General features: G+C 49.6%; 1 protein-coding gene across 1 annotated transcript in view; it reads right to left on the minus strand.

Annotated features, from left to right (window-relative positions):
* Nucleotides 1-1006: 1006 nt before the first annotated feature.
* Nucleotides 1007-23819, minus strand: part of tmem116 (transmembrane protein 116) — a 26235-nt gene continuing 3422 nt past the window's right edge. Inside the window, exons 4-12 of the mRNA XM_075466870.1 lie at nt 20541-20604; nt 20260-20391; nt 10513-10617; nt 7055-7104; nt 6891-6974; nt 5206-5341; nt 3068-3212; nt 2906-2985; nt 1007-2511 (exon numbers count right to left, since the gene is read on the minus strand). Coding sequence (XP_075322985.1) covers nt 2341-2511; nt 2906-2985; nt 3068-3212; nt 5206-5341; nt 6891-6974; nt 7055-7104; nt 10513-10617; nt 20260-20391; nt 20541-20604 — 967 coding nt within the window. The 3' untranslated portion in view covers nt 1007-2340. The remainder of the gene's footprint in view (nt 2512-2905; nt 2986-3067; nt 3213-5205; nt 5342-6890; nt 6975-7054; nt 7105-10512; nt 10618-20259; nt 20392-20540; nt 20605-23819) is intronic.

The raw sequence follows: 23819 nt of genomic DNA on the forward strand, positions 1-23819 counted from the left end.
TTTCTGAAAATGATATAAAGTCAGACTGAATTATGGAGGCGAGTAGCTGACCGAACACCTGAGAACGTCTGAGAAATGTTTTCCTTAAAGTTTGGGTCCTTTCTTCGGATGATGATGAAACCTCAGTGCTGTGCAGTAATCTCTCCACCAGGGGGCTCCACCACCTGCTGCAGCTCATCAGAGCAGGAACCAGCTGACGTATGTTCCCCGCTGCTTCCTGCATGTCACCGACCTTTAACCTCACACGCATCATTTATTCATTTATTTATTTATTTGTTTGTTTGTTTGAAGAGAGAGACAGGAAGCAGAGAGAGGGGGAATGACATGCAGTAAAGGGCCGTCCAATGCAGGTTTACGCTGATAAACTCAGTTAAATCACCTTTTTCCTCTTTTTTTACCTTTAAATCTTTAACGTTTGAAACTCTGACGTTTCATTTCACTGCTGAGGGACGTGATGAACTTCAGTATTTCAGGTCTGAGGTCTGAGTGAAGAGGAACTCCATTGTTCTGCAGGTTCTGGCTGAACGCCCACAGCAGTTTCTGCACCATTACCCGCTTCATGTGTGGTTTCTTTGTTTTAAATCTGAACTCACACACAGACAGAGGCTCTTTAAATGACTTTTAATCAGAATCAGATCGATTAAAAAGGAAGCAAACGGGATGAGAAACGCTTCATTCTGCAGCTTTCACACATCTGGGATTAAAGAAATCCGCCTTAAAAAAATACCACCTTTATACGTTCTAACATCTCCTTTAGCAGCATGAAAGGAGAAGCTGGACATCCTGACTCAGCTCGCCATGGAAACCACGAAAACCTTCTGGCTCAGGAGCTGAAAACCTGTCGGTGAGGAACATCGGCCCACCTGCCGATCAGCTGACTCGGATCTGATCACGTGATCAGTTTAACGCGGGGGTTCTCAAACTTATTTGGTCATTCCCCACTTTGAACAGGTGGGCATTTCCAAGCCCCACCTGCCCCTGTCGCCCCAACAAAAATATTCACAAATTACATTTCAACTTTATTGAACTAACATCATATTTTACAATGAATCAAAATCAATAACATCAAATAACACAAAGTTCAAAAAGAGAAAATAAAAGTGTTTCATTTGCAATCTGTGCAAAAAACAACTCAAATGTATCCCTGCATTAGTGGCTGCAATGAGCCTGTTTTGCACAACTTCTCCAAACGTGGTTGCAGGCTTGAAACTGCCACTGAGTCATGCTCAGTGTTGAGCTGAGATCTGTGTTTTGTTTTCAGAGATGCCACAGCTGAGAAGCATGTGGTTGCACTCCGGGATTCTGTATGTAACTTTGTATGAGGCCGTTTGTGCTCGACTGTTAACCGACGCAGCCTTTACCAGGCGCTGCTCCTGCTGTCCATTTTCTTTTAAAGAAATCCAGCGGCTCGTTAACGTGACAGCGGTGTGTTATAGTGATGGGATACTCCAGTTTGTGTGAGTCACTCACTAAAATGAATCGGGTTTTCGAGTCACTTGAATCGATCTCGTACTCTACGCGCCACGGAATGTACAAACAAGTTCCAAACCACGTCCCAAAGCATTGTGAAAGAGGCTCAAAATCAAGAAGTCTCCAAGGCCAAACATTTATTTTTCTTTCTTCCTCTCTAAATGAATTCAAATAACCCAAATAACCAATAAATTAATATTCAGTGCGAAACAGTGCAAAATTATAGTAAAATGTATGAAACTGTGCACGAATAGAACATTTAAATAACCTAAACAATAGTGCAAAAATAATAATATTTTAACATTCAACACTGCACTGGTGCTGGTGCTCCTTTTTGGTCCGAGCCACAGATTTATCCATGTTGCCCACGGTTACGCTACCTGCTACCTTGTTGTCCCGCCGCAATTATAACCCGACGTCAATCATTGTTTTTGCACTTTAGTTCCAGGTTACGTTTTTCTCCCAACGCTCTCTCATAATTTTAGCTATTCATTATTACTTTGTTTGTGTGTGGGTGTTTTGTTTAGTGAATTATCTTTATTGTCAATAAAGAAAAGCATTTAAGATAGGCATATAGGCATAAAATTAAAAATGTCCTCCCGTTTGTCGCGCCCCACTTGCCATGTCTCCGTTCCCCACCAGTGGGGCGCGCCCCACACTTTGAGAAGCACTGCTTTAACGCCAGGTGTGAGCGCCGGCAGCTTTAAACGTCTGAGACTCTGGTTTAACTCTGGTTTAACTCTGGAGTCGGTTTAACTCCGGTTTCAGGCTGATTTGGGAGGTTAATAAAGGGAAAGTGGGCGCCGTCCTCTGGAGTCCGCGGCAGAGGACAGACGGAAAACGCCGGCCGGCTCAGGCTGAGTCGGACCGTCAGCAGAAGGTCCTCAGAGTGTGGTAGTTCCTGATCTGCTGAGACCGCAGAAGAGGCGTCTGAGTGTTCACATCTCGAGATAAAACCATCCGACCCACACGGCGGAAGTGCACACAAGTCCAGCCGTACACCAGACAGTTGAGGAAGCCCTGAGAGGCCGAGGTGAAAGCCTGAGGACAGAAGAAGAAGAAGAGCTCAGTCTGAGCCTTTAAAAATATTATTAGCAGCCAGCAAGAAATCTGTAACCCGGAAATGGCTGCAGGCTTCACCTCTAACAGAGACAGATGTTGGACAGATGTTGGGACAAATATTCAGAATATGGAAAGGATGACCTTTTCGCTAAGTCTACGGATCAATAAGTGTTCGCAATACTGGGAAAAATGGATTGTGTTTGTGGCCACAAGAGATGCTGACTGAGCCATTACTGTATGAACAGACTTGTATCATCTGCATAATGTCTGTTTGAATGTGTAGATGACCAACTGTTTGTTCTATGTTTCTCTGTATATGTTATGATGTTTCTTTCTATAAAAATGAAGTACAAAAAAAAAGAAAGAAACTGACCTGAGATATGTAGAGGACGACCCCCGCCACGCCGTGACCCGCCGAGGGCGTCGCCAGCCTCAGGAAAGCCAGCGCCGCCGCTGAGGAAGCAACACAGACACAAAGTGAGCGCTGCTGCCTGAGCTCTGCAGCCAACGTGACGATCAGGACCGAGACGCAAACCTGGACCCCAGCAGAGGACGAAGATCAGCGGGTACAGCAGCATCCGCCGGTCCATCACACGGAACAGCGCCCGCTGCTCGTTGCCCAGGTAACCGTATGACGTCACAACCCTCCTGTAGATACGGCGGGCTTTCACCACCAGCACCTGGAGGGCAGCGGCGTTCAGTCAGCTCATTTAAAACTAGGCCTGGGCGAGTTAACTCGTTAATTATTTAACGGCGATAAATATTTTATCGCATATTAACGCAGTTTTTATTTATTTATATATATTTTTTCATTAAAAACATTTTTTTGGGGGGAGCTTTTGTGCCTTTAATGGAAAGTTCAGAGAGACAGGAAGCAGGGGGCAGAGAGAGGGGGAACAACATGCAGCACAGGGCCGTCCGATGTGGGACTGGAACCGGGGCCAGCTGCAGCGAGGACTATAGCCTCTGTACATGGGGCGCCTGCTCAGCCCACTACGCCACAGACCCCCCCTGTTTTATTATTTATTTTATTTTGTAAAAGTCTGTTGCTCACAGGCTTTTATTTTGTAAAAGTCTGTTGCTCACAGGCTTTTATTATTGTAAAAGTCTGTTGCTTATAGGCTTTTATTTTGTTAAAATATGTTGCTCACAGGCTTTCATTTTGTAAAATTCTGTTGCTCACATGCTTTTATTTTGTAAAAGTCTGTTTCTCACATGCTTTTATTTTGTAAAAGTCTGTCGCTCACATGCTTTTATTTTGTAAAAGTCTGTTTCTCACATGCTTTTATTTTGTAAAAGTCTGTTGCTCACAGGCTTTTATTCTGTAAAAGTCTGTTTCTCACAGGCTTTTATTTTGTAAAAGTCTGTTGCTAACAGGCTTTTATTTTGTAAAAGTCTGCTGCTCACATGCTTTTATTTTGTAAAAGTCTGTTTCTCACATGCTTTTATTTTGTAAAAGTCTGATGCTCACAGGCTTTTATTTTGTAAAAGTCTGTTTCTCACATGCTTTTATTTTGTAAAAGTCTGTTGCTCACAGCCTTATTTTGTAAAAGTCTGTTGCTCACATGCTTTTATTTTGTAAAAGTCTGTCGCTCACATGCTTTTATTTTGTAAAAGTCTGTTTCTCACATGCTTTTATTTTGTAAAAGTCTGTTGCTCACAGGCTTTTATTCTGTAAAAGTCTGTTTCTCACAGGCTTTTATTTTGTAAAAGTCTGTTGCTAACAGGCTTTTATTTTGTAAAAGTCTGCTGCTCACATGCTTTTATTTTGTAAAAGTCTGTTTCTCACATGCTTTTATTTTGTAAAAGTCTGTTGCTCACATGCTTTTATTTTGTAAAAGTCTGTTTCTCACATGCTTTTATTTTGTAAAAGTCTGTCGCTCACATGCTTTTATTTTGTAAAAGTCTGCTGCTCACATGCTTTTATTTTGTAAAAGTCTGTTTCTCACATGCTTTTATTTTGTAAAAGTCTGTCGCTCACATGCTTTTATTTTGTAAAAGTCTGTTTCTCACATGCTTTTATTTTGTAAAAGTCTGCTGCTCACATGCTTTTATTTTGTAAAAGTCTGTTTCTCACAGGCTTTTATTTTGTAAAACTCTGCTGCTCACAGGCTTTTATTTTGTAAAAGTCTGTTGCTGTCTGCTGTGGAACAGGAAAAGAAAGTAATCTTTGGATCCACCAAACATGGAGAAGGGTACGGAACTTTTACTCGGCCATTTTCATTTTAAAGTTCTTCCAGACGGCGGAGTCGACAGAACCAAAGTCATCTGTAAACACTGCCAAGTTGAATTGTCTTCTCAGCGTAGTAGTTCCAGTCTAAAATATCACTTAAAGGCAAAACACACAACTGATAGCAGCAAGTCATTCAAGGAAACAGACAGTGGAGCGAGGCTTCTACATAAAAACTACAGAAAGATGCTGATGTTAAAAGTGTGTTTGCACAACAAATGTTATGGCACTTTCATTCATATGGCAGCACATTTAAAATAAAGCTAAATGCTAAAAGCTATACACTACTTTTGGATTCATTTTTGGATTCTGCGTACAAATGAGATTAATCGTGATTAATCAGGGAAATCATGTGATTAATAAGATTAAAAGTTTTAATCGTTGCCCGGCCCTATTTAAAGCCCCAAACTGCCCCCTGTGGGGTAACCTTCAGGTGAACTCACCGTGACGCTGAGCAGCGTGAGCAGGAAGGCGGTGAGGAAGACCACGGTGTGGTAGGTGTGCAGCAGGCTGCAGGTCCGGCTCAGCTGCCGGCGCCCGGGGCTCAGGTACAGTGCTCCGGTGTGCATCAGCAGACATCTGCAGTCACACAACATGTAGATGTACTTTATTTCTACAGGCCTTTACAGACGATCCTTACGGTGTTCCAAAGTGCTTTAAAACAGGTAATAAATAAAGAGAAGAAGAAGTAAAAACAAATAAAAACACTAAAATACAACAAAATCAAATAAAAGTGTCATCATGCTACTGGGTATTAAAGCCATCCTAAATAAGCAGGTTTTTAGCCCAGATGTGAAGAGGCCCAGGTCAGAAATAAGAGGCAGCTGGACGGGGGGCTTATTCCAGAGCCTGGGGGCAGCTTTGGGAAAAGGCTCGCTCACCTCAGGGTTTGTATTCTGACCTGGGCACTTCCAGCAGAAACTGATCTGCTGACCTCAGAGCTCTACCAGGACTGTTGAAAGCTCAGATAAATATGATGGGGCGAGGCCGTTAAGAGCTTTAAAAACACACATTAAAAGTTTAAAATCAGTTCTATAAAGGACAGGAAGCCGATGGAGGGAGTTCAGAACAGGAGTGATGTGCACACGTCTGTTGGTGTTGGTTAAAGACGGGCAGCAGCGTTCTGCACCAGCTGAAGGCGGCTGAGAGAAGACTGGGAGACGCCCACATAAAGGGCATTAAAACAGTCTGACCTTCAACTTATTTCTCAAGGTTATGATGAGTTAAAAACATTTTAACTTTGGCCAGGAGACGCAGCTGGAGAAAACTAGTCCTGACGACATTGTTCATTTGTTTGTCCAACCTCAGATCAAGCAATCAATCAATTAAACTTTATTTATATAGCCCTTTACAATAGCCAACTGGTACTCAAAGTGCTTTACAACAGGATAAAAACAACAATACATAAAACAAAACATAAAACACGATTCAGAAATGGTAAAAGTGCAAAAAGTGCTGCAGGGCATTAAAAGCCTTCCACAAGTGCAATAAAATAAATTGAATAAAACTTGTATCAAATTGAGATCATTAAAAAAGAGCGGATAGAATGGATGCATTGTGGCCCCTAAATCAGAGTTCGAACGCCAGTCTAAAAAGGTGAAAAGGTCAAGATCAAAGGTCAAAGGTCACTCCCAGATTTCTGACGGTTGAACTAAGCTTTGAAGACGAGGTGCCAAAGCCGGCCGTCACAGTGTCCCCAAACACAACGAATTCAGTTCTGTCATCATTTAAATGGAGAACATTTTGGGCCGACCACTGCTTAATATCAGCAACACAATTAAACAAAGAACATTGTTATGTTTGGCTTCAATGGTAGATAAATGTGTAGATCGTCTGCATAACAGTGGACAGAAAGGTTGTGCCTGGCTATAACTGACCCAACTGGTAGCATGTACAATGAGAAGAGGATAGGGCCAAGAATAGATCCTTGAGGGACTCCACAGGAAGAGGAAAGGTCACCAACCGTACACAAGGTTGGACCATCATAGTCTGACCTTGAGCTTATTAGGGCACGGATGGCTTTCTCAAGCTCAAAAGCCAGCCGTCATGTCACATGTCACATGTCAGCCATCTTCCCCGAGGCCCGAAGCCTCCGTCGGTTCACCTCTGACCCCCAGCCCGTCCTCACCTGTAGGGTTCGCTGAAGTTGGCCTGACACTGGCGGACGTTTCCCAGTATGAACACGGGGGTCATCAGCAGCACGGGAACCAGCCTGCAGACAGAGGACCGCCGTTAGCATCGGGCGGGAAACACGGGGGCCGGACGGTGAGGAAATCTGCCGTTTGGACTCACCATGAAAGCAGCGCCGTGATTTTACCCGCTGTGCTCACTCTGTTGGAAAACTGCACAAAAAGATCTTTGTTTCAGGTTGTTATGGTTCTGAATGTAACCCTAATAAACTTCCTCACCCTCCATTAGCAAACTGTATGCTAAGCTAAGCTAACGACTTGATCAAACTTCCTTCAAGTCTGAAAGTCTTTCAGGAGCCGAACAGAATCATTTCTAAGCAGCAAAACCCAAAGTTAGAGGACACTTTATCCAAAGCAGTGCTTCTGAGATGCTGATTTGCCTCTTTGGAAGCAGTTTCAGATGTTGATTTGCCTCTTTGGAAGCAGTTTCAGACTGTTGCGGGATGGATGAGGCGGTACAAAATGTTAAACTATAAGACACAGGACAGAAAAACTTTTAAAGCTCCAGAGATTTGGAATAAAGTTCCATCTGAGCTCCAAGTTCATCTGCTGGTTTTAAATGGCCCGGGTATGACCAGTGAGTATGCAGTCGAATTAGCCAGAATATGCTAATCTGGCCCCGCCCACATCCCAGTGATCATAAAACGACCAGGAGCTGTCGGGCCGCTGCTTCCTCTGGAGTTCGTCAGGGACACTCAGGCTGTGTTCGAAACCACATACTTCTCCTACTACTCATACTAACTTTCTGAGTTAGTAAGCGAGTTTGAGTAAGCGAGAAGTTCCCTGATGCATACTAGATTCTCTGAAATGTTGGGTATGCATCATGAGGTTACTACTCATACTCAAACTACCCAAGATGCAACGTAACGTGACGTCGCCGATCGTCAAAACGGCAGTTTCAAGCTAGCTACAACGAGGGTAGGTTCACTTCCTGTTTTCAAAACAAAAGCACCAATTGTATGGTAATGGCTTTCCCTATGATAAAAGGCAACGGGTATTTTATTTTGTGAAAATAACAGGAAGTGCGTTGCTCACTGCGGCTAGCTTTAGTAGCGCCGAATTCGTGGGAACAAAATTGTAAACAGCCGGTATTTTGTCAGGTTTTCAACACGTTGGGGATCTAAACGACTACTTTCTCACCTGAAAATGTTTCAAATGTTGCTAAAGTTTACAGAGTTTAGAGCTTAAGAGAAATCAGCTTCAGGCCGGCTGATTTCGGCTCGGGCAGGAGCGAAATGCATTGTGGGTAAACGCTCTGCATACTGTCTGATCGATGAGTATGTAGTATGTAGTATGTAGTATGCAGTATGTAGTGTGCAGTATGTAGTATGCAGAATGTAGTATGCAGTATGTAGTATGCAGTATGCAGTATGTAGTATGCGGTAAGTAGTATGCGGTAAGTAGTATGCGGTATGTAGTATGCAGTATGTAGTATGTAGTATGCGGTAAGCAGTATGCGGTAAGTAGTATGCGGTATGTAGTATGCAGTATGTAGTATGTAGTATGCGGTAAGTAGTATGCAGTATGTAGTATGTAGTATGCGGTAAGTAGTATGTAGTATGCGGTAAGTAGTATGCGGTAAGTAGTATGCGGTATGTAGTATGCAGTATGTAGTATGTAGTATGCGGTATGTAGTATGCAGTATGTAGTATGTAGTATGCGGTAAGTAGTATGTAGTATGCGGTAAGTAGTATGCAGTATGTAGTATGTAGTATGCGGTATGTAGTATGCGGTATGTAGTATGCAGTATGTAGTATGCAGTATGTAGTATGTAGTAGGTAGTATGCAGTATGTAGTATGCAGTATGTAGTATGCAGTAGGCAGTAGGCAGTATGCGGTATGTAGTATGCAGTATGTAGTATGCAGTATGTAGTATGCAGTAGGCAGTATGCGGTATGTAGTATGCAGTATGTAGTATGCAGTATGTAGTATGCAGTATGTAGTATGTAGTATGTAGTATGCGGTATGTAGTATGCGGTATGTAGTATGCAGTATGTAGTATGTAGTAGGCAGTATGCGGTATGTAGTATGCAGTATGTAGTATGCAGTATGCGGTATGTAGTATGCAGTATGTAGTATGTAGTAGGCAGTATGCGGTATGTAGTATGCAGTATGTAGTAAGCAGTATGTAGTTTGTAGTATGTAGAATGCGGTATGTGGTATGTAGTATGCGGTATGTAGTATGCTGTATGTAGTATGTAGTATGTAGAATGCGGTATGTGGTATGTAGTATGCGGTATGCAGTATGTAGTATGTAGTAGGCAGTATGCGGTATGTAGTATGCAGTATGTAGTATGCAGTATGTAGTATGTAGTATGTAGAATGCGGTATGTAGTATGCGGTATGTAGTATGCGGTATGTAGTATGCAGTATGTAGTATGTAGAATGCGGTATGTAGTATGTAGTATGCTGTATGTAGTATGTGGTATGCGGTATGTAGTATGTAGAATGCGGTATGTAGTATGCGGTATGTAGAATGCGGTATGTAGTATGTAGTATGCGGTATGTAGTATGCAGTATGTAGTATGTAAAATGCAGTATGTAGTATGCAGTATGTAGTATGTAGTATGTAGAATGCAGTATGTAGTATGTAGAATGCAGTATGCAGTATGTAGTATGCAGTATGTAGTATGTAAAATGCAGTATGTAGTATGCAGTATGTAGTATGTAGTATGCAGTATGTAGTATGTAGTATGCAGTATGCAGTATGCAGTATGTAGTATGCAGTATGTAGTATGTAGTATGCAGTATGCAGTATGTAGTATGTAGAATGCAGTATGTAGTATGCAGTATGTAGTATGTAAAATGCAGTATGCAGTATGCAGTATGTAGTATGCAGTATGTAGTATGCTGTATGCAGTATGTAAAATGCAGTATGTAGTATGTAGAATGCAGTATGTAGTATGCAGTATGTAGTATGTAAAATGCAGTATGCAGTATGTAGTATGTAGAATGCAGTATGTAGTATGCAGTATGTAGTATGTAAAATGCAGTATGCAGTATGCAGTATGTAGTATGCAGTATGTAGTATGCTGTATGCAGTATGTAGTATGCAGTATGTAGTATGCAGTATGTAGTATGCAGTATGCAGTATGTAGTATGCAGTATGTAGTATGTAGTATGCAGTATGTAGTATGTAGTATGCAGTATGCAGTATGTAAAATGCAGTATGTAGTATGCAGTATGCAGTATGCAGTATGCAGTATGTAGTATGCAGTATGTAGTATGCAGTATGCAGTATGCAGTATGTAGTATGCAGTATGCAGTATGCGGTGTCAAACGCAGCCTCAGGCTGTCTGACCTCCCCCTGCTGGCTGAGGTTGGTGATGAAAACATCTGACCAACATGTTGAAACTCGCTTTTAGCATCAGTGGGACCTTAAATAAAGTCGAACCTCAGAGAAACGACCTGAATCAGAACCTTTTTCTTCCCCTAACCTTTAACCACTGGGTTTATCTGGACAAACCGCTGAGCATCGGGAGGAACTGAGGGTCCATTTAATGGAGTAAAACCTCCATTGGGACCTGGTTAATGTGCTGCAGGCAGCCGGGCCGGGCGTACCTGTACAGAATATCCATCCAGGCAGCTGTGGAACTTCTCTCTGATTCCTGCGTGGAGGTTCCACACGTAGTTCAGGGTGTAGAAGAAGGAGGCCATGTACAGCACCTGAAACACAGTTTGGGAAGAGGTGAGATCTCGGCCGGACCGAGGCGGCACCAGCACCAGTTTCTGAACAATAGATGTAGGTCAGGAATGCTTCCTGGGCCTCTTCACACTCCGGTTGTGCTCTGATTCTGCTGCTCTATTTCCCCCCTTTGATGCTTCAGGTTCAGTTCTGCGTCGGCTCGTCTGAAACGGCCCGAAACAGGCCGACAGGACGAGGTCTGACAGGACGAGGTCTATGACAGGACGAGGTCTCCGACAGGACGAGGTCTGACAGGACGAGGTCTGACAGGACGAGGTCTATGACAGGACGAGGTCTCCGACAGGACGAGGTCTGACAGGACGAGGTCTGACAGGACGAGGTCTCCGACAGGACGAGGTCTATGACAGGACGAGGTCTCCGACAGGACGAGGTCTGACAGGACGAGGTCTATGACAGGACGAGGTCTATGACAGGACGAGGTCTCCGACAGGACGAGGTCTGACAGGACGAGGTCTATGACAGGACGAGGTCTCCGACAGGACGAGGTCTGACAGGACGAGGTCTGACAGGACGAGGTCTCCGACAGGACGAGGTCTGACAGGACGAGGTCTGACAGGACGAGGTCTCCGACAGGACGAGGTCTGACAGGACGAGGTCTCCGACAGGACGAGGTCTGACAGGACGAGGTCTCCGACAGGACGAGGTCTCCGACAGGACGAGGTCTGACAGGACGAGGTCTATGACAGGACGAGGTCTCCGACAGGACGAGGTCTGACAGGACGAGGTCTCCGACAGGACGAGGTCTGACAGGACGAGGTCTGACAGGACGAGGTCTCCGACAGGACGAGGTCTGACAGGACGAGGTCTGACAGGACGAGGTCTCCGACAGGACGAGGTCTGACAGGACGAGGTCTGACAGGACGAGGTCTGACAGGACGAGGTCTGACAGGACGAGGTCTCCGACAGGACGAGGTCTGACAGGACGAGGTCTCCGACAGGACGAGGTCTGACAGGACGAGGTCTGACAGGACGAGGTCTCCGACAGGACGAGGTCTGACAGGACGAGGTCTGACAGGACGAGGTCTGACAGGACGAGGTCTATGACAGGACGAGGTCTGACAGGACGAGGTCTGACAGGACGAGGTCTATGACAGGACGAGGTCTCCGACAGGACGAGGTCTGACAGGACGAGGTCTGAGAGGACGAGGTCTCTGACAGGACGAGGTCTGACAGGACGAGGTCTGACAGGACGAGGTCTCCGACAGGACGAGGTCTCCGACAGGACGAGGTCTCCGACAGGACGAGGTCTGACAGGACGAGGTCTGACAAGACGAGGTCTGACAGGACGAGGTCTCCGACAGGACGAGGTCTGACAGGACGAGGTCTCCGACAGGACGAGGTCTGACAGGACGAGGTCTGACAGGACGAGGTCTGACAGGACGAGGTCTGACAGGACGAGGTCTCCGACAGGACGAGGTCTGACAGGACGAGGTCTGACAGGACGAGGTCTGAAAGGACGAGGTCTGACAGGACGAGGTCTCCGACAGGACGAGGTCTGACAGGACGAGGTCTGACAGGACGAGGTCTGACAGGACGAGGTCTCCGACAGGACGAGGTCTGACAGGACGAGGTCTGACAGGACGAGGTCTCCGACAGGACGAGGTCTGACAGGACGAGGTCTGACAGGACGAGGTCTCCGACAGGACGAGGTCTGACAGGACGAGGTCTGACAGGACGAGGTCTCTGACAGGACGAGGTCTGACAGGACGAGGTCTCCGACAGGACGAGGTCTCCGACAGGACGAGGTCTGACAGGACGAGGTCTGACAGGACGAGGTCTGACAAGACGAGGTCTGACAGGACGAGGTCTCCGACAGGACGAGGTCTGACAGGACGAGGTCTGACAGGACGAGGTCTGACAGGACGAGGTCTCCAACAGGACGAGGTCTGACAGGACGAGGTCTGACAGGACGAGGTCTGAAAGGACGAGGTCTGACAGGACGAGGTCTCCGACAGGACGAGGTCTGACAGGACGAGGTCTGACAGGACGAGGTCTGACAGGACGAGGTCTCCGACAGGACGAGGTCTCCGACAGGACGAGGTCTGACAGGACGAGGTCTGACAGGACGAGGTCTGACAGGACGAGGTCTCCGACAGGACGAGGTCTCCGACAGGACGAGGTCTGACAGGACGAGGTCTGACAGGACGAGGTCTGACAGGACGAGGTCTCCGACAGGACGAGGTCTGACAGGACGAGGTCTGACAGGACGAGGTCTCCGACAGGACGAGGTCTCCGACAGGACGAGGTCTCCGACAGGACGAGGTCTATGACAGGACGAGGTCTGACAGGACGAGGTCTGACAGGACGAGGTTTGACAGGACGAGGTCTCCGACAGGACGAGGTCTCCGACAGGACGAGGTCTCCGACAGGACGAGGTCTGACAGGACGAGGTCTCCGACAGGACGAGGTCTGACAGGACGAGGTCTGACAGGACGAGGTCTCCGACAGGACGAGGTCTGACAGGACGAGGTCTCCGACAGGACGAGGTCTGACAGGACGAGGTCTCCGACAGGACGAGGTCTCCGACAGGACGAGGTCTGACAGGACGAGGTCTCCGACAGGACGAGGTCTCCGACAGGACGAGGTCTGACAGGACGAGGTCTCCGACAGGACGAGGTCTGACAGGACGAGGTCTGACAGGACAAGGTCTGACAGGACGAGGTCTGACAGGAAGAGGTCTGACAGGACGAGGTCTCCGACAGGACGAGGTCTCCGACAGGACGAGGTCTGACAGGACGAGGTCTCCGACAGGACGAGGTCTCCGACAGGACGAGGTCTCTGACAGGACGAGTTCTGATTGGAAGAGGTCTGACAGGACGAGGTCTCCGACAGGACGAGGTCTGACAGGACGAGGTCTGACAGGACGAGGTCTCCGACAGGACGAGGTTTGACAGGACGAGGTCTGACAGGACGAGGTCTCCGACAGGATGAGGTCTCCGACAGGACGAGGTCTGACAGGACGAGGTCTCCGACAGGACGAGGTCTCCGACAGGACGAGGTCTCCGACAGGACGAGGTCTGACAGGACGAGTTCTGACAGGAAGAGGTCTGACAGGACGAGGTCTCCGACAGGACGAGGTCTCCGACAGGACGAGGTCTCCGACAGGACGAGGTCTCTGACAGGACGAGGTCTGACAGGACGAGGTCTGACAGGACGAGGTCTGACAGGACGAGGTCTCCGACAGGACGAGGTCTCCGACAGGACGAGGTCTGACAGGACGAGGTCTCCGACAGGACGAGGTCTGACAGGACGAGGTCCGACAGGACGAGGTCCGACAGGACGAGGTCTGACAGGACGAGGTCTGACAGGACGAGGTCTCCGACAGGACGAGGTCTGACAGGAAGAGGTCTGACAGGACGAGGTCTCCGACAGGACGAGGTCCGACAGGACGAGGTCTGACAGGACGAGGTCTGACAGGACGAGGTCTCCGACAGGACGAGGTCTGACAGGAAGAGGTCTGACAGGACGAGGTCTCCGACAGGACGAGGTCTGACAGGAAGAGGTCTGACAGGACGAGGTCTCCGACAGGACGAGGTCTCCGACAGGACGAAGTCAGACAGGACGAGGTCTCCGACAGGACGAGGTCCGACAGGACGAGGTCCGACAGGACGAGGTCTCCGACAGGACGAGGTCTGACAGGACGAGGTCCGACAGGACGAGGTCTCCGACAGGACGAGGTCTGACAGGACGAGGTCTGACAGGAAGAGGTCTGACAGGACGAGGTCTCTGACAGGACGAGGTCTGACAGGACGAGGTCTGACAGGAAGAGGTCTGACAGGACGAGGTCTCTGACAGGACGAGGTCTGACAGGACGAGGTCTGACAGGACGAGGTCTCCGACAGGACGAGGTCTCCGACAGGACGAGGTCTCCGACAGGACGAGGTCTGACAGGAAGAGGTCTGACAGGACGAGGTCTGACAGGACGAGGTCTCCGACAGGACGAGGTCTCCGACAGGACGAGGTCTCCGACAGGACGAGGTCCGACAGGACGAGGTCTCCGACAGGACGAGGTCTGACAGGACGAGGTCTGACAGGACGAGGTCTGACAGGAAGAGGTCTGACAGGACGAGGTCTGACAGGACGAGGTCTCCGACAGGACGAGGTCTCCGACAGGACGAGGTCTCCGACAGGAAGAGGTCTGACAGGACGAGGTCTGACAGGACGAGGTCTCCGACAGGACGAGGTCTCCGACAGGACGAGGTCTGACAGGACGAGGTCTCCGACAGGACGAGGTCTCCGACAGGACGAGGTCTGACAGGACGAGGTCTGACAGGACGAGGTCTGACAGGACGAGGTCTCCGACAGGACGAGGTCTCCGACAGGACGAGGTCTGACAGGAAGAGGTCTGACAGGACGAGGTCTGACAGGACGAGGTCTCCGACAGGACGAGGTCTCCGACAGGACGAGGTCCGACAGGACGAGGTCTCCGACAGGACGAGGTCTCCGACAGGACGAGGTCTATGACAGGACGAGGTCTATGACAGGACGAGGTCTATGACAGGACGAGGTCTGACAGGACGAGGTCTCCGACAGGACGAGGTCTATGACTGGACGAGGTCTGACAGGACGAGGTCTCCGACAGGACGAGGTCTATGACTGGACGAGGTCTGACAGGACGAGGTCTCCGACAGGACGAGGTCTCCGACAGGACGAGGTCTCCGACAGGACGAGGTCTCCGACAGGACGAGGTCTATGACAGGACGAGGTCTGACAGGACGAGGTCTGACAGGACGAGGTCTCCGACAGGACGAGGTCTCCGACAGGACGAAGTCAGACAGGACGAGGTCTCCGACAGGACGAGGTCCGACAGGACGAGGTCCGACAGGACGAGGTCCGACAGGACGAGGTCTCCGACAGGACGAGGTCCGACAGGACGAGGTCTCCGACAGGACGAGGTCTGACAGGACGAGGTCTGACAGGAAGAGGTCTGACAGGACGAGGTCTCTGACAGGACGAGGTCTGACAGGACGAGGTCTGACAGGAAGAGGTCTGACAGGACGAGGTCTCTGACAGGACGAGGTCTGACAGGACGAGGTCTGACAGGACGAGGTTTCCGACAGGACGAGGTCTGACAGGAAGAGGTCTGACAGGACGAGGTCTGACAGGACGAGGTCTCCGACAGGACGAGGTCTCCGACAGGACGAGGTCCGACAGGACGAGGTCTCCGACAGGACGAGGTCTGACAGGACGAGGTCTGACAGGACGAGGTCTGACAGGAAGAGGTCTGACAGGACGAGGTCTGACAGGACGAGGTCTCCGACAGGACGAGGTCTCCGACAGGACGAGGTCTCCGACAGGACGAGGTCCGACAGGAAGAGGTCTGACAGGACGAGGTCTGACAGGACGAGGTCTCCGACAGGACGAGGTCTCCGACAGGACGAGGTCTGACAGGACGAGGTCTCCGACAGGACGAGGTCTCCGACAGGACGAGGTCTGACAGGACGAGGTCTGACAGGACGAGGTCTGACAGGACGAGGTCTGACAGGACGAGGTCTCCGACAGGACGAGGTCTCCGACAGGACGAGGTCTGACAGGAAGAGGTCTGACAGGACGAGGTCTCCGACAGGACGAGGTCTCCGACAGGACGAGGTCCGACAGGACGAGGTCTCCGACAGGACGAGGTCTCCGACAGGACGAGGTCTATGACAGGACGAGGTCTATGACAGGACGAGGTCTATGACAGGACGAGGTCTGACAGGACGAGGTCTCCGACAGGACGAGGTCTATGACTGGACGAGGTCTGACAGGACGAGGTCTCCGACAGGACGAGGTCTCCGACAGGACGAGGTCTCCGACAGGACGAGGTCTATGACAGGACGAGGTCTGACAGGACGAGGTCTGACAGGACGAGGTCTCCGACAGGACGAGGTCTGACAGGACGAGGTCTCCGACAGGACGAGGTCTGACAGGACGAGGTCTGACAGGACGAGGTCTCCGACAGGACGAGGTCTCCGACAGGACGAGGTCTGACAGGACGAGGTCTGACAGGACGAGGTCTCCGACAGGACGAGGTCTGACAGGACGAGGTCTCCGACAGGACGAGGTCTGACAGGACGAGGTCTCTGACAGGACGAGGTCTGACAGGACGAGGTCTGACAGGACGAGGTCTCCGACAGGACGAGGTCTCCGACAGGACGAGGTCTCCGACAGGACGAGGTCTGACAGGACGAGGTCTGACAGGACGAGGTCTGAAAGGACGAGGTCTGACAGGACGAGGTCTCCGACAGGACGAGGTCTGACAGGACGAGGTCTGACAGGACGAGGTCTCCGACAGGACGAGGTCTCCGACAGGACGAGGTCTGACAGGACGAGGTCTGACAGGACGAGGTCTCCGACAGGACGAGGTCTGACAGGACGAGGTCTCCGACAGGACGAGGTCTGACAGGACGAGGTCTCCGACAGGACGAGGTCTCCGACAGGACGAGGTCTCCGACAGGACGAGGTCTATGACAGGACGAGGTCTGACAGGACGAGGTCTGACAGGACGAGGTTTGACAGGACGAGGTCTCCGACAGGACGAGGTCTCCGACAGGACGAGGTCTCCGACAGGACGAGGTCTGACAGGACGAGGTCTCCGACAGGACGAGGTCTGACAGGACGAGGTCTGACAGGACGAGGTCTGACAGGACGAGGTCTCCGACAGGACGAGGTCTCCGACAGGACGAGGTCTGACAGGACGAGGTCTGACAGGACGAGGTCTCCGACAGGACGAGGTCTGACAGGACGAGGTCTGACAGGACGAGGTCTGACAGGAAGAGGTCTGACAGGACGAGGTCTCCGACAGGACGAGGTCTCCGACAGGACGAGGTCTGACAGGACGAGTTCTGACAGGAAGAGGTCTGACAGGACGAGGTCTCCGACAGGACGAGGTCTCCGACAGGACGAGGTCTCCGACAGGACGAGGTCTGACAGGACGAGGTCTCCGACAGGACGAGGTCTCCGACAGGACGAGGTCTGACAGGACGAGGTCTGACAGGACGAGGTCTGACAGGACGAGGTCTCCGACAGGACGAGGTCTGACAGGAAGAGGTCTGACAGGACGAGGTCTCCGACAGGACGAGGTCTCCGACAGGACGAGGTCTGACAGGACGAGGTCTCCGACAGGACGAGGTCCGACAGGACGAGGTCCGACAGGACGAGGTCTCCGACAGGACGAGGTCTCCGACAGGACGAGGTCTCTGACAGGACGAGGTCCGACAGGACGAGGTCCGACAGGACGAGGTCTGACAGGACGAGGTCTGACAGGAAGAGGTCTGACAGGAAGAGGTCTGACAGGACGAGGTCTGACAGGAAGAGGTCTGACAGGAAGAGGTCTGACAGGACGAGGTCTCTGACAGGACGAGGTCTGACAGGACGAGGTCTGACAGGACGAGGTCTGACAGGACGAGGTCTCTGACAGGACGAGGTCTGACAGGACGAGGTCTGACAGGACGAGGTCTGACAGGACGAGGTCTCCGACAGGACGAGGTCTCCGACAGGACGAGGTCCGACAGGACGAGGTCCGACAGGACGAGGTCCGACAGGACGAGGTCCGACAGGACGAGGTCTCCGACAGGACGAGGTCTCCGACAGGACGAGGTCTATGACAGGACGAGGTCTGACAGGACGAGGTCTCCGACAGGACGAGGTCTATGACAGGACGAGGTCTGACAGGACGAGGTCTCTGACAGGACGAGGTCTGACAGGACGAGGTCTCCGACAGGACGAGGTCTATGACAGGACGAGGTCTGACAGGACGAGGTCTGACAGGACGAGGTCTCCGACAGGACGAGGTCTCCGACAGGACGAGGTCTATGACAGGACGAGGTCTATGACAGGACGAGGTCTATGACAGGACGAGGTCTGACAGGACGAGGTCTCCGACAGGACGAGGTCTATGACTGGACGAGGTCTGACAGGACGAGGTCTCCGACAGGACGAGGTCTCCGACAGGACGAGGTCTCCGACAGGACGAGGTCTCCGACAGGACGAGGTCTATGACAGGACGAGGTCTGACAGGACGAGGTCTCCGACAGGACGAGGTCTCCGACAGGACGAGGTCTGACAGGACGAGGTCTGACAGGACGAGGTCTCCGACAGGACGAGGTCTCCGACAGGACGAGGTCTGACAGGACGAGGTCTCCGACAGGACGAGGTCTGACAGGACGAGGTCTGACAGGACGAGGTCTCCGACAGGACGAGGTCTGACAGGACGAGGTCTCTGACAGGACGAGGTCTGACAGGACGAGGTCTGACAGGACGAGGTCTCCGACAGGACGAGGTCTCCGACAGGACGAGGTCTCCGACAGGACGAGGTCTGACAGGACGAGGTCTGACAGGACGAGGTCTCCGACAGGACGAGGTCTGACAGGACGAGGTCTGACAGGACGAGGTCTGACAGGACGAGGTCTGAAAGGACGAGGTCTGACAGGACGAGGTCTCCGACAGGACGAGGTCTCCGACAGGACGAGGTCTGACAGGACGAGGTCTGACAGGACGAGGTCTGACAGGAAGAGGTCTGACAGGACGAGGTCTGACAGGACGAGGTCTCCGACAGGACGAGGTCTCCGACAGGACGAGGTCTCCGACAGGACGAGGTCTCCGACAGGACGAGGTCTGACAGGACGAGGTCCGGCAGGACGAGGTCCGACAGGACGAGGTCTCCGACAGGACGAGGTCTGACAGGACGAGGTCTGACAGGACGAGGTCTATGACAGGACGAGGTCTGACAGGACGAGGTCTGACAGGACGAGGTCTCCGACAGGACGAGGTCTGACAGGACGAGGTCTGACAGGACGAGGTCTCCGACAGGACGAGGTCTGACAGGACGAGGTCTGACAGGACGAGGTCTATGACAGGACGAGGTCTGACAGGACGAGGTCTGACAGGACGAGGTCTCCGACAGGACGAGGTCTATGACAGGACGAGGTCTATGACAGGACGAGGTCTATGACAGGACGAGGTCTGACAGGACGAGGTCTCCGACAGGACGAGGTCTATGACTGGACGAGGTCTCCGACAGGACGAGGTCTCCGACAGGACGAGGTCTCCGACAGGACGAGGTCTCCGACAGGACGAGGTCTGACAGGACGAGGTCTGACAGGACGAGGTCTCCGACAGGACGAGGTCTGACAGGACGAGGTCTGACAGGACGAGGTCTCCGACAGGACGAGGTCTCATAATGACATCATAATGACATCATCTGAGGCTGAAGTAAAGCTGGTAAAAAGACTCGTTTCTTTCAGATTAGCTGAAAGAAACGAGTCTGTTGAACGTTTTCTTTGTCGACTTTACGATCATTCGATGCCCTGAAAGCGTCTCATTTCTGCAGACGGGCTCCAGGAGACGTAACGCCTCTCAGAAAGGAGCCTCAATGTGAGATGCAGGTTTGTGAAACTCTGTTTGGGTTTTTTTTGTTGTTGAGGTTTGGCTCTCAGATCCATTTTCATGGAGGAAGTAGAGGTTTTCCAGCAGGAAGCAGGACCAGTGGCCTGTGTTCTGCTGTGGGAAATCCCCTCAGCATCCCCAAACTCAACTAAAAAACCTGCCAACTTTCCCCTGAAAGCACGGCGTCTGCGTGAACTTCTGGGTGGGTGAGCGCCACCTCCTCGCCGCCGTCTCACCTGTTCCACGGTGTGCAGGTTGTAGCAGTGCGGGCTCAGGCTTCGGCAGTGCTCAGAGAAGAGGACGGCGCCGATCAGCCAGCAGGCGGCGAGCAGCAGGTCGGCCACGCTGAGCAGGAACAGCGGCTGCAGCTGCACACAACAAACATTTAGATCCAGCATCTTCATCATCACCCTGGAGCTTCACTCATTTCACATTTGGAGCTTTAAAAAAAAAAAGAAAAGGCTTTTTAAGCTGAAGATGAGCTGTTTTCAACCCAAAGAAGGAAGCGAGCACTGACCTCCGGCCTCCTGCTGAGCCTCTGCGACAGCAGGCAGATGATGATGGAGCCGGAGCCCAGAATGCTGCAAACAAAGTTTAGCATCAGAGAGTTTAGCACCGGCTGTAAAATAAAGTCATTGGCTGTGTTCCAAACCGCATACTTCTCCTACTAACTTTCTGAGTTAGTATGCGAGTTTGAGTAAGCAGAAGTTCCCGGATGCGTACTAGATTCTCCTAAATGTTGGGTATGCATCATGAGGTTACTACTCATACTCAAACTACCCAAGATGCAACGTAACGTGACGTCGCCGACCGTCATTTCCTGTCCAAACGGCAGTTTCAAGCTAGCTACAACGAGGGTAGGTTCACTTCCTGTTTTCAAAACAAAAGCACCAATTGTATGGTAATGGCTTTCCCTATGATAAAAGGCAACGGGTATTTTATTTTGTGAAAATAACCGGAAGTGCATTAGCTCACTGCGGCTAGCTTGTGTAGCGCCGAATTCGTGGGAACAAAATTGTAAACAGCCGGTATTTTGTCAGGTTTTCAACACGTTGGGGATCTAAACGACTACTTTCTCGCCTGAAAATGTTTCAAATGTTGCTAAAGTTTACAGAGTTTAGAGCTTAAGAGAAATCAGCTTCAGGCCGGCTGATTTCGGCTCGGGCAGGAGCGAAATGCATTGTGGGTAAACGCTCTGCATACTGTCTGATCGATGAGTATGTAGTATGCAGTTTAAGATATGAAGTATGTAGTATGCAATATGTACTATGCGGTCTGCAGTATGTAGTATGCAGTGTGTAGTATGCAGTATGCGATATGTAGTATGCAGTATGTAGTATGCAGTGTGTAGTATGCAGTATGCGATATGTAGTATGTAGTATGCGATATGTAGTATGCGGTATGTAGTATGCAGTATAAGATATGTAGTATGCAGTATGCAATATATACTATGCGGTATGTAGTATATAGTATAATGTATGCAGTATGCATTATGTAGTAGGAAGTATGCAGTATGTAGTATGCAGTATGTAGTATGTAGTATGCAGTATGCAGTATGTACTATGCGGTCTGCAGTATGTCGTATGCGGTATGTAGTATGCAGTATGTAGTATGCAGTGTGTAGTATGCAGTATGCGATATGTAGTATGCAGTATGTAGTATGCAGTGTGTAGTATGCAGTATGCAATATGTAGTATGCGGTATGTAATATGCAGTATGCAATATATACTATGCGGTATGTAGTATATAGTATAATGTATGCAGTATGCATTATGTAGTAGGAAGTATGCAGTATGTAGTATGCAGTATGTAGTATGTAGTATGCAGTATGTAGTATGCAGTATGTAGTGTGTAGTATGCAGTATGTAGTATGCAGTATGTAGTATGCGGTATGTAGTATGTAGTATGCAGTATAAGATATGAAGTATGCAGTATGTAGTATGCAGTATGTAGTATGCAGTATGCAGTATGTACTATGCGGTATGTAGTATGTAGTATAATGTATACAGTATGTAGTATGCGATATGTAGTATGTAGTATGCAGTATGTAGTATGCAGTATGCGATATGTAGTATGTAGTATGCAGTATGCGATATGTAGTATGTAGTATGCAGTATGCAGTATGTAGTATGCAGTATGTAGTATGCAGTATGTAGTATGCAGTATGTAGTATGCAGTATGTAGTATGCAGTATGCGATATGTAGTATGCAGTATGCAGTATGCAGTATGTAGAATGCGGTTTCGAACACAGCCTACTGAAAGATTTCACCTGATCAATCAGACAAAGTTATGAACCCGACATATTTCTTATGTCTCAGAAACTTCTGTTCCAGGGACGTCCGAGCACTGTTCAAGCAGAGCATGTGAAAGCACATTCTGCACACGTTCCAAAGGAAGAAGAGGGGACGGGTGCTGGACTGTCCCCAAACTCTGAGACAACCACCCCCCCCCGGTGCTGCAAACACTTTAAAGGGACAGTTCGCCTCTTCTGACATGAAGCTGTGTGACATCCCATATCAGCAGCATCATTTATGAACATCTTCTTACCCCCTGCTGCGTCCTGTGAGCCAGTGTTAATTTCGTCAGCTTTTTTTAATTTAGTCTTAGTCACAATGTCGAAAATCAATTTTAGTGTTAGTCAAATTTTAGTCATTTTAGTCAACACTGTACAGAATAAAAAACTTCTCCACACACACACACACATTAGCTAGTTGCCGGTAGGTTGATCATGATTGGCTTTACTACTGTACCCAATTAATTTCAACACCACGTGCATCTAAGTTCGACTACTTTTCAGTCAGTCTCATAGTAGCTCGCTCTGGTCTGGCGAATCTACCACCACATTTTACTCGCCAAAATATTCTGATCAACACAACACAGGCAGACGTGTATTTGTCATTATCCCGCTGTCCGAACACACTACGCTAACTGTCGTGATTCTGACACACTTCTGATCATGTTAACGTTGAGTGCTGTTCACCATGCTTGTCGGAAAATAACCAATTCAATATAATGATCAGTCATGACCAAAGTTTCCAAAAGCTTCTGTGCGTAAAAGCATCTCTCTCCAATTGTTTTGATATGGGCGACAAATAACACCTCAGCGTGCCGCTGTCAGAGCTAGTTAGCTAACTAATGTTCTGTGGGACAGGCGCCGTGCAGGGACAAACAGGGCAACAGCGCGTAATCGACCATGAAGTTCAAGAAACATTTATATTAACAATTACAAATTAACTATAAACAATTACATTTTTTAATGTCCATTCGTCCACGGCTTGTAAATTTCGTCTCGTCTTAGTCTCGCTAACAAAAATAATTTTTTATTCTTTAAAATAAATTTTTATTTTATTTTATTTTAGTCATATTTTTATTTTCTCGAAGCATTTTTGTGCGTCATCGTCTCGTCACGGGAAAAAGGGGCGTTAACGAAATATTTTCGTCATCGTCCTGGTTGACAAAATTAACACTGCTGTGAGCAGAGTTCCAGCCTCGTTTTGGTGCTGATGAAGGTAGTCCGGCTAGTTGGCTGGGGTTTAAAAAATAAAGCGTTTTGCTTCTCAGAACAATATGCGTTCAACAGAGTAATACATTTGCATCACAAAATGGTTCTCCAGGAAAAAGTCAGACCTTTCCTTTCCTTTCCTTTTCTTTCCTTTCCTTCTCTTTACCTGCTGTGCAGAGCGAGCAGTCCGCTGCTTCCGAGCAGCAAACAGCGTAACAGGCGCAGCTGTCGGCAGGCGGCAGCAGGCAGTGATACGAAGGGAGAGAAAATAGGGCCAAGAGATTGTGAGCTCT

Source organism: Odontesthes bonariensis, chromosome 5, assembly GCF_027942865.1.
Source record: "Odontesthes bonariensis isolate fOdoBon6 chromosome 5, fOdoBon6.hap1, whole genome shotgun sequence".
Lineage (NCBI taxonomy): Eukaryota > Metazoa > Chordata > Actinopteri > Atheriniformes > Atherinopsidae > Odontesthes > Odontesthes bonariensis.